This window comes from Sitophilus oryzae, unplaced genomic scaffold, assembly GCF_002938485.1.
Source record: "Sitophilus oryzae breed Bouriz unplaced genomic scaffold, Soryzae_2.0 scaffold_1430_pilon_pilon, whole genome shotgun sequence".
In the NCBI taxonomy this organism is placed as follows: domain Eukaryota; kingdom Metazoa; phylum Arthropoda; class Insecta; order Coleoptera; family Curculionidae; genus Sitophilus; species Sitophilus oryzae.
In genome coordinates, this window is record NW_022146094.1 from 1,373,544 (window position 1) to 1,391,142 (window position 17,599).

The window sequence follows — 17,599 nt, forward strand, 5'->3', positions numbered from 1 at the left end:
TATAAATTCATTTTTAAATAACATTATTATCACCAAAAGAATATATTAAAACCGAATTATAACCAGAAAACTTTCCTGGAGTGGGTCCTTTTGAACTGGATGGCATGTGTCCATCAGCAGTTTACCATTAGATGAAGAAGTACAATTCTTGAGTTGAGGGGTATAAATTCATTATTAAATAATATTATTATCACCAAAAGAATATATTAAAACCGAATTATAACGAGAAAACTTTCCTGGAGTGGGTCCTTTTGAACTGGATGGCATGTGTCCATCAGCAATTTACCATTAGCTGAAGAAGTACAATTCTTGAGTTGGGGGGTATAAATTCATTATTAAATAACATTATTATCACCAAAAGAATATATTAAAACCGAATTATAACGAGAAAACTTTCCTGGAGTGGGTCCTTTTGAACTGGATGGCATGTGTCCATCAGCAGTTTACCATTAGCTGAAGAAGTACAATTCTTGAGTTGGGGGGTATAAATTCATTATTAAATGACATTATTATCACCAATAGAATATATTCAAACCGAATTATAACGAGAAAACTTTCCTGGAGTGGGTCCTTTTGAACTGGATGGCATGTGTCCATCAGCAGTTTACTATTAGCTGAAGAAGTACAATTCTTAAGTTGGGGGATATAAATTCATTATTAAATAACATTATTATCACCAAAAGAATATATTAAAACCGAATTATAACGAGAAAACTTTCCTGGAGTGGGTCCTTTTGATCTGGATGGCATGTGTCCATCAGCAGTTTACCATTAGCTGAAGAAGTACAATTCTTGAATTGGGGGGTATAAATTCATTATTAAATAACATTATTATCACCAAAAGAATATATTAAAACCGAATTATAACGAGAAAACTTTCCTGGAGTGGGTCCTTTTGAACTGGATGGCATGTGTCCATCAGCAGTTTACCATTAGCTGAAGAAGTACGATTTTTGGATAGGGGGGTATAAATTTATTATTAAATAACATTATTATCACTAAAAGAATATATTAAAACCGAATTATAACGTGAAAACTTTCCTGGAGTGGGTCCTTTTGAACTGGATGGCATGTGTCCATCAGCAGTTTACCATTAGCTGAAGAAGTACAATTCTTGAGTTGGGGGGTATAAATTCATTAATAAATAACATTATTATCAAAAGAATATATTAAAACCGAATTATAACGAGAAAACTTTCCTGGACTGGGTCGTTCAGGTACCAAAGGTAAACCAAATAAGGTAAAAAATACCAATAAAGAAAAAATCTTGCTTAATTTTATAGTTGCTGAACCTAAAAATCTCAGAAATGTGAATATTATATGGTATAAAAAATTGCATTTAAGCTTACAAAGAACTCTCCCCTATTACCCTACTTACCTGTAGATTATTCCAAATGACATACCATAAAAGCAAAATCGTGAATAAAAAGAGGTGTCGGACCCTCCCTAATCCTATGTCACCTGAAGCGTGGACAGTTTTTTACCATGCCTGTAACAACGGTTTCTTATATTTTTTTCGTTTTTTACGCAAATAGCCGAAAAATATTCGATCTGGCAGATGTGCAGTATGTGGTTTTATCGTTACGCATTAGTACGTTTTATAAAAGGTCTTATATTAAAAAATATTTATAGGTTACTAAAACTAAGCTATTGAGAAATTGAGTACTACTTGATACAGGATGTGTGTAAATTTTCTAATTTTTTAAACACGTTAAATATAGCTAAATGTAAAGAAAAAACAATGATTGTATCAACCTTTATATTAGATACCCCTCTAATTTTTAGAATTTCTCTGAGATTTGTGTATACAGGGTGGTTCGACCTGTATTCCGTAAACTTCGGCAGCATATTCTGCAGATAAAAATAAGTGAAAAAGTTCTTATAAACGTATGTCCTAAAATGCTTATTTTCGGAGTTACAGGGTGTAGTGTCTTAACTCTTTATTTTTTTACTCGGTAGTTTTATACAGGTACGGACGGAAAGTTATTACTCTTCAAACCAGTTAAAAAATATGCAGATGGCGCCCTCTACAGGAGTCATATGGACATCAAAATCAAATTTCTCATGTAAAAAACCTCCCAGGCAACAATTTTCATCCAAATATTGACGTTACTTTATAAATTATTTGAAAAAAGTAGAAATGAAAATGAAAATTCTACACCCTGTATCTCCGAAAATAAGCATTTTAGGACATACGTTTATAGGAACTTTTTTACTTATTTTTATCTGCAGAATATGCTGCCAAAGTTTTCGGAATACAGTTCGGACCACCCTGTATATTAATAGAATTACATCCCTAGAGCTTACTGTAATAATAAAAAAGCTATCATCTCAACGCGTGTCTGGTATTAAAAATCTGCCACCTCTTAACAAGAAAGAATCGCAATAACGACAAAAAGATAAAAAAATTAGAAGTGTAAACCTCCAACCCTAATGATCCTCTAATAACACCAAACACAATCATACTTCCGAAAGAGTGTGACCGGCACGTGCCAGTGATCATCCGATCATATCGTTTCCTCTAGACACGTGTTAAACGCGTGTGCTCTATTAGAACAAAAATTAATTCATATTAGCCTTAAAAGAAATAAAAAGACACTAGTGGTTTAAGTGGGATAGTAGTGGTGATGATATGGTCATTGAAATTTGAAATAGTCTGCTGTTTTTATATTGGGTGAGAAATTTTATAAAAAAGGTTTTGTGAAATAGAAATGAATGTATTCACACGGGAATTTGAGACGGTTTAATAGATGTTAGTTCTCCATCTCCGATATCAGTCGTATTAAAGTTTATGTTGTGTTAAATAAAATAATACTAAATAAATTCAATTATATTGTCACATTTTTTCTCATCATAGAAACTCTATCTTTTTCTCAAACATTATGGAAAGCACTGTTCATTAAAATGTTGTATCCTATGTTATAGGGCTTGTTTCTCTCTACAATTTCCTGTCTCACAATGTACCGTTTGTGTCCAGGAAGGGTTCTTAGTTTCATAGTTGTCGATTTTCGAAAGAAATCAGTACTGTATATTATTTCCTATATATTTCATTTTATTGATTTTATGGAAAGCACTGTTCATTATTTTTTATTAATTAAAATTTGAAAAACCAGTTAATAACCATTAAACTGTAACAGTTTAATGGTTAGTTTTCACGTTGTTAGTCTTTTAACTAATCTACCGGTAGAAAAATCACTTAAAATAGTTAGGAATAGGTTAGAACAAGATTTTATGACAAACTAAATCAACGAATACTGAACAACAAACAAAAAATGTAATATACAAAATACCATGTGAGTTTGATAAATTTTATATTAGTGAAACATCTAGATCCTTATGTGTTCGAATTAAAGAACATAAAGATCATTGAAAGCAACACCTTTTCCCAAAATGATATTAATAAAAAAGTTTTGCCTTTTGTAAAAACGCTCCGGGGACATACTATACATTATTCTTTTACCAGACAGACTATAGTAAAGTATATACTGTATTTTATAGACTCTAGGGACTCTCTCGACAACCTGCCACAATTTTATTAGTGCTTTCTTTAGGCCGCAACTAAAAAACTGCCCCGATTATCTTTTCTAGAGCGGCAATAATGAGCCACGAGGGCCCCAGGGGGGTCGAAGCAGCCCCCGAAATCCGATAATTTGGCCCCATTGTCTCGGGGAAGGCCGGAGGATTAGGGTTAGGGTGGTTTTGCCAGCTAGGACCTGTATACACGTATGCATACGCACTTAACATGGTCTAAAGTAAATAGACGGTTAGAAACCAATAATGTTATGAAAATACTAACGAGAGAGTGTGTAGTTAGAAGTTTCAGTTAGTTCAGAAGACTTTCGCAGTTTTTGGTCGTAAATTAGATGTTTAAAAACTGTTGAGATCAAATTTAGATGTTATAAAAATATATAAAAACCTTTAAAGACTTAAATCTTTTTAATGTGTAGTGTAACAACCCATGTTCGTCAACAAAGTTGAAGAGGTAATATTTTGGCCAACTGTATAACAAGAAATTTAAAAGAAAGAAAGGAACCTACGTAGTGTTAAATATTTTTTTATTGTGATTACCTCGGATGCGCCTCGACAGAAGCAATATTTTGGGAAATTTGAGGAGAATAGGTTATGTAATTAAAACGCTAAATTTGTAAATAGTAAATAGGCCTACTTAATTTATTAAATGAAATGAAAGGAGTGCCGTACTCTGCCTGGAATTCACATGTAAAAGATCACGGCAGAGAAAACCATGATCACTATTCCAAAGAATCTAACTATGCTGTCCTGAACTTTAATAAAAGAGAAATAATAATAATATAGAAACTGTCCTCATACCTAGGTTTATAATTTAACACATTCAAAACATGCCACATTTATATCGTTCAAAACTGAAGAAAGTTAGTTTAACGGGTCCCCACCCGTAGGTACGCAGTCCCTGGTTACGGAGATCGACGCTAAAGTTGAAGGTCTGGTGCAAATATCTTTAGATCATAAGTTATTATATTTATTGTTTCTGGTTGCCCTTTTGCGAGCTAAGATATTCGCCCATGCACGGACGAAAAATGTTTAAGACCCTTATTCCGTTAAATGGCCAAAATAATTCAATATATGTGGCCTATCTATCTTTTCTACATGTCTACGTGTTTAAAATTATCGAAAAAATCAAAACAAACAAACTGGGCAAGACTTAATGGTTTCTTAATGAAGTGGCAAGACTAACAGACCGCGTGCGCCAATAAAATGATAAGCGTTAAAATCTGGCTGTCAAATCTGTACGATTTGCCTAACAGGTGCGCCACCGGCGTGCAGGGGTGGGCTATTGTCGCCCCCCAGCCACGCACATAAACATTACCATTCATCACCAGCCAGGCAGTGGCGTAGTCATTCCAGAAATGTCCAGTTTTGACCAGTTTTAATAAACAATAAGCACTACCAAGCTGTGTAGAATGTTGAATGTAGAATTAGTAAAAGTATGGTGTCCCCCTTTCTTGTGTTATAGCTCATCAAACAGTCTATAACTCATCATACATGGGGATAAGTATTTCTGTTGTAGGGGGGACAGATTATATTTTAAATTATTTCTTTATTTTCGAGGAAATTTAGTCCAAGCATAAAGTATATTTTGTTTATATTTGACCATCAAAATCTTAAAAATAAAGAAGTTATCTAAAAATGTGCTACAATACCGACATAGTATAATCCTTTATCTTTAATTTCCTTCTTCATTTGTGTAAAAATACCTAGCCAGTTTTACTTAAAACGTTAAATGCCAAACGCTTATTTTGATACTTTTTCGGGCTAGTGAAATTGATTCTTAAGTATCTTGTATTCAAGATACTTTTGATGAGGTTATCTTATACATCTCCGTACTAAGTTATCGGCAAACGCTATAGTATAGAGACTCAACAACACACTGGCCAACAAATAAATAGAGAGAAGATGAAGCAACAAAAGAAAAAAATCAAACAAGGTAGAAATTCTATTTTTTACAGCAGCTTTTTTAAAAAACAAAATAAATATAAGAAAACCAGCATGTTACGCCTGTGGTAGAATGCAACCCTCCACGTGCGCGATCGCAAGGGGTGGTTTGACTCGGGAACACTACAAAATATATAACACTGAAGTACGAACTGGCTGAATGTACCCTTGTGTCGGGCCTGTATTGTTCGAATGGCGCGTATAAATAAGGCTACCATTTCGATAGTTTACAGAACAGGATTCAAATACATTTATTTGAACTCTATTCAATTCATTTATTCGGTTTTAACTCTGTAATTTTAATTTAAATTTCGAATTTTGGTTTTGAAGGCAGACATTGCTGAAAAAACGGTAATTAACTAGTCTGCAAAAACATTTTTTTTTAATGTTACAAAAGTATTAATTTTGACGTGATTGACAATATAAATACGTCAAAAATGTCTATACCTATGTGACGGATTCATCTCTCCAAAAAATTCCTATATGGGTATTTCGCCACTGCAAGAAAATCTACAAAATAAAATAGTGACTTATTTTTTGTAAACACCGCTGCGTTAATCCAACGGAGACTAATTATTAGCGATGGTCTACCAATAAACAAAAAAAGGGCAAAAAAAAGCTTAACGTTTCGGAAAGTTTATCTCTTTCCGTCGTCGGAAGCAAAAAATACAAAGAACAAAGAAAAAAAAACGATTTAAAATATTTAAATGCAACTATTCGAGAACACTTTAGTTTTTTTTTTAAACAGATACGGCTGCAAAAACCGTTGACGTTCTGTTAAAAAAAAATAAAAAATGGAAAAAAATAAAAATAAAATAAAAATAAAAAAAATATATTTTTTAACAGAACGTCAACGATTTTTGTAGTCGTATCTGTTTAAAAAAAACTGAAGTGTTCTCGAATAGTTGCATATAAATATTTTAAATACACACACCGGAAAAGTCTAGGGATATTACAATTTTATCCAGCCATCGTCAGTAATTTTATTATTTGCATTTCTGATATAATAAAATTAAAATAAACAAATAGTTTACAGGACGTATTGGAAATATAAATGCGAAATTTACCGAATTTTTCAAATTTACCTTGATTTTTATTGAACTCAAAAAAATACGCACATTTTTTTTTATTCTAAACTGTGAATTAAAAAAAAGATAAAACCATTTTTACTTAATAAAGGGTATGACCTCCTCTACTGTTCATTACAGACCTACATCGTCTCTCCATGCTCCTGATCAGGTTGTCGATCTCTTCTTGAGGTACAGCCTGCCACCCTGCATTCACGGCCCGAACCAGATCCCTACGAGTTTCACGAGGCATACTCATTCTCAAAATTCTTCTTTGGACCGCGTCCCATACGTGCTCGATGGGGTTGAGGTCGGGAGATTGTGCCGGCCAGGGTAAGATGTTTAATTGATGAACATTGATAAACTCACTTACCACTCTGGCGGTATGAGGCCGTGCATTGTCATGCATGAGAATGAAGTTTCTCTCAAAATCACTGGCATATGGTAACACGACAGGCTCAAGAATTAAATCACGATATGTGATTCCTGTTCGAAACCTTTCAAGAAAAACGAGATCGGTTTTTCGGCCTAACTGGACTCCTCCCCAGACCATAACTGTTCCACCTTGATAAGGGTGCACTTCCTGAACAAGATCCAACCGAATAAGATTTCCCGGTTCTCTCCATACCCTAAGCCTTCTCGAATCCGGATGAATTCCAAAGCGTGACTCATCCGTGAAGAGAACATTGACCCATTGCTCATTCGACCACTAAACATGATCTTGAGCCTACAAATATCGTACCTCTCGATTTCCTCTCGTTAAGGGTTGAGCTCTCCAGGGGCGTCTTAAGTTGACCTCTCTTAATCTATTACGAACAATGTCAGGACTAACGGTTACATTATGTGTTTCCTGGAGAATTAAACTAAGCTCTGGTGCTGTAAGAGTCGGTCGGCGTCGAGCATTTAATTGTAAAAAATGATCTTGCTGAGGGGTAGTAATGCGATGTCGCCCTGTGTGCCTTTCAGCAACATCACCACTTTCAGGATAGCGTGCACTTAATCGCGTTGTTTAACTGTGCGTTGTATTTAATGCTCTAGCTACGTCGATTTGGCGGATTCCAGCTTCAAGCATACCCATGGCCCTTAGCATTTCGTCTCTGTTAAGATATCTACGCTCCATAATGTCGTTTAATACTAAACAGAGTTATTTGAATAAATTCTGGCCATTTATCATAAAAGCATAGCCAGTAGAGGTTAAATTCGAACAATTGATGCTAGGTGCTTTTTATAAATTTGACAAAAAATGCATAAACACTTCTGCAAATATCCCAAATTTAGAAATAACTAGTGTGACTACTTCGTTTCAATCGAAGTAGAAAGAATCGGCCTACAAATATGTGGATGTTTATTAAAAACATTTATTTTTAACTTTAATAAAATGATATCCCTAGATTTTTCCGGTGTGTGTAGTTTTTTTCTACTTTTTTTTGTACTTTAACCCCTGTATAAACAGTGGATTCGTTTAGACTTTGACGAGACAAATCAACATTCTGATCCCTTCAACTTAATAAAAAGAAGACCTCTATTTACTCGATCCGGACAGCAATTCTAAAGAAGACAAATCAAATAAAACCTAATAGATCCTTAATCCTGCCCTGAGGCGTCCGTACGGGGTACAAGGGTATCCCGCGACTTACCGGGGGTTGTTATGGTCTACTGGTTGCTGCGTGCAGCTGCTAAAAGCCGCCTGTAACGAGCGTAGAGAAAGATTTGAGGTTGCTACTTGCATACGCCATGAAATCAAAGTTTCCGCCTGTTGTGCCACTATAGAAAGGTAAAATTTCCGGCATTCGTTTTTATGGTGATCTCGGATTATTGGTTTTAACGGTTGTTTGGAGGAAATTCGAATTTTATTTGACGTAAATTAAGATATTTGGGGAATATATAAATGTCATAAAAAAACTGTGAAGGGATCAGGATGATTTTTTTTAAACGGAACACCCTGTATATTATTGCATTTTTGGTTTCCTTTCAGATCATTTTAGATAATCCTAAAATATGAGTAAATATATTTCGATAGTTTCAGAGATACTAATAAATAATAATTTTTTTTCTTTTTTCAAAACCTTTCTTAAAAAAAATATTAAAAATACAAGAATCTGTCTTGAAATCAAAAATATATCAGGTATTTACTTTAGATGGTCTGTACTTATTTTGCTATAAATATGGTAAACGTAAATGATACAGGATGTTCAAAATTCTACGCCAAACTTTCTAAAATACAAAATAATTATTCTTCGTTTTTTTTTTTAATGGAACATCCTGTATATTATTTTTCCAATAAATGGAGACTTAAAAATTGAATATTTTTTGTATTTAGAATATTTCAAAATTTTTAACGGTTTCGCAGATATTCGTGGTTTTATAATTTATATGGCATTTTTCACAGTAAATTTTTATCAACGCCACCCAATGATTTTTCTCTCGTATTTTACCGTTGAAACAGCCATATGAAATAATACTGCGTGTATCTAAGAAACTACTATTTATTTTTTAAATCTCCATCTAATAAAAATTAATATACAGGGTGTTCCATTTAAAAAGCAAAGAAAAATTATTTTATATTTTAGAAAGTTTGGCTAAGAATTTTGAACACCCTGTATAATTTAAGATTACGTATTCATAGCAAAGATAAGTATAGGCCATCTAAATTTTTGATTTGAGAAAAGTATTGTATATATAAATATATAGTTATTATATTATTTCCAATTCAAAAACATCTGTTACTTTTGTAACGCGCTTACATCAATTTTTAGAGACATAGGAAAATAATAAGTACGCGTCATAGTATGCAAATAAGTCTCTCATCAATCACACTTCATAAAAAACGTAAAATATTAAATGAAGAGCTTTTTAAAACTACAACAGACTCGTTGTAGGAATAAAGGGGCCCCGTTCGCATATTTCAGCCGGTATATCGACAGGCGGGCAGGGCTCCGGTGTCCAAACTGGGAAGGGTTGACGATAGAACGAAAGGTTTTCTATTCATCGGGTTTTTCTGGTCCATTATCTTCGGTCTAACCGGGCAGAATCGGCGAGCAACCCCACTCACGGGGGTGAGTTATTTTTTATACTTTAAGTTGGGCTAAGTACGTGTATGTGTACGTTGGATACAATGAAGCTTTTACGCTCCTTACACGGATAAAGGTTTAAATGATTTAAATAATCAGCTGGATAGAGAGTTGGAAGAATTTTTTTTTATGGGTTTTGCTTAAAAATATATGCGGAATTTTGTTTTTGGCATGAAAAATTCGAAAAATAAAAAAATTAATCTTTTTTTTCGTGAAAAATTCTCATAGATGTGTTTTTCAGATCGAAATATATCACATCTTAAAATCTGTGCGCTTATTTAAGACTCACTCTGTATATATAGGGTGAGTCACAATTAGCTGTTGTATTATGCTCCACTAAAATATTTAAAATGAATACCTCTGTAATTGCTAAATTGTATGAACATATATAGTTCTTTTCCAACTTTGTTTTGGTATATACAGGACGAGTCTTAAATAAGTGTAAATGTTTTCAAGGCTGGTTAAATCTCGATAAAAAAAGCATATATTTTCTTTACGGTTTTTCAAATAAATCCAAAACAACCGAGTTATTTTACTTTTTCAATATAAATGATTTTTTACTTAAATTTTGAGAACCACTGAATCTTTTCTGGGTTTTCTTTCTTGTAAATTTAATCTACAACCTATGTTGACATATTCCCAAGAACTCATATTTTTTACTTTAAAACAAAAGTTTCCAATTTTTTTTTTTCAAAAAACATCATAATCGTGTTTCTGGGGTCGAAATATACTACCCCTAAAATACTTGCTCTTATTTAAGACTAACCCTGTATAAATAGGTATTGTCATAGTTATCTAAAATAAAATATTTATCAACTAAATTTCGGCTTTGCAATAATATTTTTTCCGTTTTAGCTGTATAGTCACAATATAAATTGTACCTATTTATTAATTTATCATGTAAAACATTCATTGTTAAACTAAAAAACAGATGTTGATTTTCAGTACAAAAACAGCTTGACAAAGTCATATCCAGGAATAATTATGATTTGATCTAAATTATTTGGAGTTTTAGCCTAAAATTATATGTTCCATGTAAAAAAACGCACTGTATTTTGCCTAAAAAAAATAACATATACATACTTACTACTTAAAACTTCATTATCATCGCACATACATAAATATAAATTATTTTAATTCAATTCCCAGTTTCTGTTTATTTGTTTTTCTTCAACTAAGAGAACTAGATTTTTAGCGCGTTTGTCCTAAATCGCTTTTTAAATTATTTCTCGTTACGACCTCTGGTCGAGCAAAATGAGTCTAGTGGATCTAGTGTTAAATAGCTAAAATATGATTTTCGAAAATTTTAAAGGTTTCTGTAAATTTTCTTTCTGCATCATTTAGATTTTGTTTTACAGAAACCTTTAATTTTAAATTAGTTAAACTGCAACTCCTGACAAATAGATGGCACAAGCGACATTAAATGTATAAATATTCTGCTAGAGAGCGCCATAATCGTTTTTATTAGTGATCAGACATCAATTCATCAAAAAAAAAAAATCGATATCGTCAAAATAGTTTCAATTAGCCATCCTGAGGACTTGAAAAAAAATAAATCAAGCTTACATTAATACATCAACACGTACCCGTTTTGTTTCTATATTTTGTTGCATTTCTACAAAATTAGATATTTTTAATACATGAATCAATAACATCAGAAACCAATAAAAAATCGAAGTTTTTCATTCAACTACAGCACTAATAGATTACACAACCTCAATTTATTGATAACCTCAAAGACCTGTGACGATTTTTTTTAAAATAGTGTCTTGTACGGTTTTTAAATGTTTTTCTTATCCTATTGTTTATAATTATTAACAGCTGTTATCAATGGGACGTTATCATCAAGAAAAGTATATATGACAACTTTCGCTATTTTTAAACAAGCACAAGCGAGATGTTTGCAAACAAGACCATACCAAAAATCACCCTCCTAGTCAGGTCGCTAAACACTAGTGTTTCGTTGTATAAAAAACGCGAGAATCCCATTCAGAGGACGTTTAGAATTTTGATAAACGATGTGGCTAATACCTTTAAGGGTGTTACGAATAAAAAGTCAAGAAACACAGTCGTGACACAAGAATTTCCTAGTTACACAGACGTAGTTATTATTGGAGGTGGTGGTATAGGAAGTTCTATAGCTTATTGGTTGAAAGAACACACTAGTTTCGACGGTTTTAATGTGCTTGTTATTGAAAAAGATTTAACAGTAAGTCGAACAAGATTAACATTTTTTTTTTCACAAGTTCCTTCACCATTTTGTTGCTATTAGTTATACAAAATGTTATTATTTTTTAGTATTCTACCTGTTCAACAAGTCTGTCTGTGGGTGGTTTAAGACAACAGTTTTCTTTAACAGAGAATATTCAAATGTCTTTATACGGGTATGAGTTTCTCAGGACATTGAAACAAAGGTTTGGACCTCAGGCTGAGGTGAATTTTACTCCTCACGGGTACCTCCTGCTTGCTAGTGAAGAAGGTGCCGAATTACTCATAGCAAATAGCAAAGTACAAAATGAATTAGGTGCTAATAATGTTGTATTGACCAAAAATGAAATCAAAGATAGGTTTGTATTAATAAGGGATGTTTATATTTTTATTTTGTGCAACATAAACCAATTCTAACAATTCCTTATTTTGAAGATTTTTTATATTGTTTCTGAAGGTTTGTATGTTTTATCTAATGATAGTATTTCAGATTTCCGTGGATGAATGTGGAAGATGTGGCAATTGGATGTCTGGGATTAGAAAAAGAAGGTTGGTTCGATGCTTGGTCTTTACTGCAAATCCTCAAGAAAGCAGCTGTCGAAAAAGGAGCCAGATATCTGAACGCGGAAGTAGTTGATTTCAAGTTTGAAGCTAAACCAGAGGTTGTCGTATCGGGATTTGATGATCAAGTGTATGAACAGTCCAATGAACTTGTGGTATGTTTTATTTTAAAAAAAAAATATGTATATAGTTATGTACATAATGTTTTTTTTAGGTAAAAATGCCCGATGGTGAGACAAGAACTGTCAATTTTGCTCTGTGTGTTGTAGCTGCTGGTCCCCAATCAGGTCAAGTGGCAAGATTATTAAAAATAGGCAATGGATCTGGAATTTTGAATATCCCATTGCCTGTAGAACCCAGGTATTCACTTTTAAAATAATATCTGTAACTATGGATTCTGTAGTTAAACTAAAACATTAGTTTCTGGAAAAGAATGTTATCCATTTAATTGCTGATCTTACTATAACCATAAATCTATAGTCACTAATGACAATCTGTAATCCAAAATCCAAGAACGATTATTCTTTTAATAAAATAATAAATAAATAATAAAAATAATAAATAATCTGATAGAAAGCCATAGGATTATAATAATTATAATCAATTTTAATGTTAACCATAATATAATACTTTATCCCAACACTGGATTACTTGAATAAATATAATCCAGTTTAATAAGGAATTTGTAATCCTATTGTAATTGAATTTACATTATGTAACATAATTGAGTTGAATCTTGGATTACTATATATCATCAATTATCCCAACATTGGATTACAAATTAATAACATTACAAAATATAATCCATTATCATCAATTATCCCAACATTGGATTACAAGACAATAAAATTACAAAATATAATCCATTATCCTAACAACGGATTACATGGATAAATGTAATCCGGTCCCCCAACACTGGATAATATTAATAAATATAATATATTATCCAAACACCGGATTATAGGAATATATATAATCCGTTATCCCGACACCGGATTACATGCGTAAATGTAATCCGGTGTCCAAAAACCGGGTAACATTAATCAGTATAAGTTATTACCCAAACACCGGATTATATGAATATATGTATGCCGTTATCCCAACAATGGATTATGTGAATAACGGTATCCCAACACTGGATTATGATTTATTAATTATAAATGATATTATCCGTTTTAACGTTTAATCCAAGATTGTTCTTAATTTATGAAGTTGTAGTAGTTGGTTAAAAAATGTAATCCATTGTTAGCACATCACTAGATGTAAAATAGAACAAAATAACATTATGGCGTGTAAATTATTGCAGAAAAAGATATGTATACTCATATCTTTGTCAGGATAATGCTCCAGGGTTGAACACACCAATGACCATAGATCATACAGGGGCATACTTTCGAAGAGACGGTCTCGGAGGCAATTTCATCGCCGGCATTTCACCGGATGTCGATGAGGAACCGGAAACGACAAACCTAGACGTCAATTTTGAATTTTTTGACAGAAAATTGTGGCCCATCCTGGCCCATAGGGTTCCAGCGTTCAATGCCCTGAAAGTAGGTGGTGATTTCGAATTAAAATGTGTTTTTCTTAATTTTAATACACCTTGTATATTGAAATTTACAGGTATGTAGTGCCTGGAGTGGGTTTTACGAGTATAACACTTATGACGAGAATGGTATTATTGGACCTCATCCTTTGTATGGGAATATATTTTTCGCCACTGGGTTTAGTGGGCATGGTAAGGATTTATATTACTTTAACTATAGAACGCTTACTACGACGTTATTTTTTTTTCAATTTTTTTGATGAAGCTAACATAATATTTTGTTGATAGGCATCCAACAGGCGCCTGCAGTGGGCAGAGCCATCTCTGAATTGATTTTAGAAGGAAGATTTCAGTCCATAGACTTGACGAGGTTAGGATTCGATAGATTGTTACTAGATAAGCCAATGTACGAAGCAAGAATAATTTAAAATGTTGTTAACTTATGTTTAGATTGATTTTTCAATAAAATGTCCTAAAAATTGTTTTATTTTTATTATTTTTTTCAAATAACTTGTCTGGTAGGTGGGAATGTTTGTAAAGGTAAAGTATGAACGTTCTTGGGTCTTATGCCTCTTCTACAGTGTCCCAGAGCAGCCATTATGACGTGGATTGCCGCGTCTATAGTTCGGTTTACTTCTGTTTCCGTGCCTATACTTGGGTTCACTTCCACTAAATCCAAAGCTCCTAATCTACCTGTTCTGTAAAGGATTTCCATCAGTTGTATTCCCTCTCTTAGAGTCATACCTCCTCTGACTGAAACAAGGAATTTTATACAGGATGTGTCACAAAATCGGTTCCTTAAAATATTAAATCTAAGACCACAAAGCTTCACTGAAATTCTTCCGTTTTTTTAGCCGTGATTGTGCTTTCGGATTCATAATCGAAAGAATAAAGAGTCACAGATAATACAAAGTCGCTGTCACAGGTAAGCCTGTGAACAGAAAATCACGGTTTGGCTCATCACTAAACTTATTTTGATTTTAAAAGTACGTGGTAGTTCTATGTCCACGAAATATTGAAATACCGTATAAAAAAATAAACAAGAAAATAAGCATTTTGAAGCAACTTTTTACGTGCAGTTCCTGTGCTCGGAGCTTCCAGAGAATCCAACGAATCGATATCGAAACTGACGTGTATCGATTTCTCACCGGCCGGATCGATCTTGTTCAAAGCCATCTCTACTATAGTGTTGATCCCGAAATTTTCAATGTCTTCCATACCGAAAGCGTTGATTCCTAAACAAATTCATGCTAGGCTTATTCTTATTAATTTTATATTCTTCATTATTTACCCAATTTATCGATAACCAATCGCTCATAAGTATCGACAGACCTCAGACCGATATAAGCGACATCTCTGAGTGACAGAACAGGTTTCTGCCAGTCCATTCCAGGCAAATAGGGCCAGTAGTCTGACAGTTCTGTTGCCAACAGCGCCATTGGCATACCGTGGACGTTTCCCGTACTTGAAGTCTTGTTAGTGTTCAGATCAGCGTGAGCATCCACCCAAATGACGCAAACGTTTTCGTTTTTGGCTTTTATATGACCATCGACCGTGCCCACACCTGATAAATGTTATTTCTCAGCCTAATATGACGTTATTTTTTTTTATTAAAAATTGTGGCTTACCCAAAGAATGATCTCCACCCAGGGTAATGCAAATTCTGCCAGTTTTAATGATATCTTCGACCATTTTGGATACCTCAAAATTACAAGCAGCGATGTCAGCATACGCTTTCATGTTGGGTACAATTTCTTTTTGTAGCTCGTCTGGTATTTTGTAGGAAACGTCTCCATAGTCTTTGACGTCTATTTTTTGTTCTAAAGGAACGTTTAAAAAAATGCCATACAGGAATGTATAGAATATATCTCATTTTTAGGCAAAATAAAACATAACTAGGAAAATATCAAATACATAATATGCAATGATTTATTATTATTTTTCTGTTTACATCTGATTTGTATATCTTGGGTATTTTTTTTTTAATATTATTTCTAAACATTTGAATTTGCTAGAAAACTGTAAAAACAAAGCAACGGTATTTTGAAACGATGTGCCACACAATACTTTAGATGGTCCTGCTAAAAATATAGTTATCTTAAATCATACAGGGTGTTCAAAATTCTACGCCAAACATTCTAAAATTTAAAATAGTTTTTCTTCGTTTTTTTTTAATTTCAAAACACTGTATATAATTTTTTTTATCAGATGGAGAATTAAAAAATGAACATTTTATACAGGGCATCCCAGAAATAAGTGCAAGTATTTATATTTTATTTATAAGGGGTGGTAGATCTCGATAAAAGAACCATATTTTCTCTTTATCGTTTTTCAAATTATCTCTAAATACTATAAAAATTTCCAAAAAAAAGGATTTTTTGCTAAAATTTTGAGAACCACATGATCTTTTCTGGATTTTCTTTCTTGTAAATTTAATATATTTTTAAGAAAGGCTGAAAAATATATATTTTTTATTTATTTAATAATATCTCCCAAATTATCGAAATATATTTACTCATATCTTAGGATTATGTAAAGTGATCTGAAAGGAAGCCAAAAATGCAATAATATACAGGGCGTTCCGTTTAAAAAAGGCCATCCCGGTCCACTAATACTTTTTTGAGAAGTTTAGGTTTACACTTAAACAAAATTCAAAAGTTTTATATTATAGGAGCTACAGATGCCCGAGGCACTATTGCTTGACCTTGTATATCTGTTTCTATTTAAAAAAAATGGGATGACTATACTCTCTATGAGGGTGAGTCAAAAAGTACTTCTTTCCTTATTAAACTATATGTACCTATTTCTGCTATTCTTTCCAATAGTCCCTTCTTCCTAATGAACTCTGGTCCATTCCCTACACCCTTCTTAGCTTGGCCCTTGTCAAAGGGCACTCCTAGAACCCCTACCTTCAACGATTGGTCTGAATGCAGGAATCTTCTTGCTATACTCAGACAATGGTAAACTTTAGGACGCATTTTCTTGTGTGCGACACTACTTTTTATTTTGTTACTATTAAGTAATTTATCGAAAAGTTCAATTGGTTATCACTGAGAGATGCGTGTGTATATACGTATCTTAATGATTTGTTTGGAATGAGTGAAAGTTGAAAAATAGAAAAAATAGGGACGAGATAGTGCAGAATCGTCAGTGATTATTAAATTATGCGAATGATTCATACAGGGTGAGTCTTAAGTAAGTGCAATTATAATGAACATGATTTAGTTTTATACTTGTAGTAAAAGACGATATTGTTTGGCAAATTTTATAGTTCTAGGTCAACTGAAAATACTCATTTTTTTTCACAGCTTCAAGAGGCTGTAGACCTGAGTATGCCGGGTGCGTCTCAAAGTTGACTCACCCCTATAACTTTTTTATTGTTTCAGATAAAAAAAAACGAGATTTGGTATGTTAGTATATGACATAAGTTAGGATTGATTGACGTATTCAATTGTTTTTGGTCGCTTCCTGTTTCACCGGAAATGACTACAACTTTTGATTTTTAAATGGCACCCTCGGTATTTTTTTACTTTATTCGATAGAAAATGACACTCTGAATAGAATGACAGTACTGTATTGTATGTATAATACCGTATGATCGAAAAAATATGGCGTCCAGTTGGCTTGAAAAAGACGATCGATGACATTCCGACAGGCGACGTCAGCGATGGCTATAA

At 33.1% G+C, this 17,599-nt stretch overlaps 2 protein-coding genes across 2 annotated transcripts; one reads left to right on the forward strand and one right to left on the reverse strand.

The window, feature by feature from the left end:
* Nucleotides 1-11,329: 11,329 nt before the first annotated feature.
* Nucleotides 11,330-14,404, forward strand: LOC115876272 (FAD-dependent oxidoreductase domain-containing protein 1-like). The gene is made up of 7 exons (XM_030891983.1): nucleotides 11,330-11,819; nucleotides 11,909-12,177; nucleotides 12,309-12,534; nucleotides 12,594-12,739; nucleotides 13,686-13,929; nucleotides 14,000-14,114; nucleotides 14,211-14,404. Exons 1-7 carry the CDS (start codon nucleotides 11,508-11,510, stop codon nucleotides 14,348-14,350), a joined length of 1,452 nt encoding a protein of 483 aa, XP_030747843.1. The 5' UTR covers nucleotides 11,330-11,507; the 3' UTR covers nucleotides 14,351-14,404.
* LOC115876273 (arginase, hepatic) lies at nucleotides 14,347-17,085 on the reverse strand. The gene is made up of 5 exons (XM_030891984.1): nucleotides 16,723-17,085; nucleotides 15,551-15,742; nucleotides 15,214-15,486; nucleotides 14,996-15,157; nucleotides 14,347-14,675 (listed from the first exon to the last, which is right to left on the reverse strand). The coding sequence occupies exons 1-5, from the start codon at nucleotides 16,898-16,900 to the stop codon at nucleotides 14,425-14,427; spliced, it is 1,056 nt and encodes a 351-aa protein (XP_030747844.1). The 5' UTR covers nucleotides 16,901-17,085; the 3' UTR covers nucleotides 14,347-14,424.
* Nucleotides 17,086-17,599: the final 514 nt, after the last annotated feature.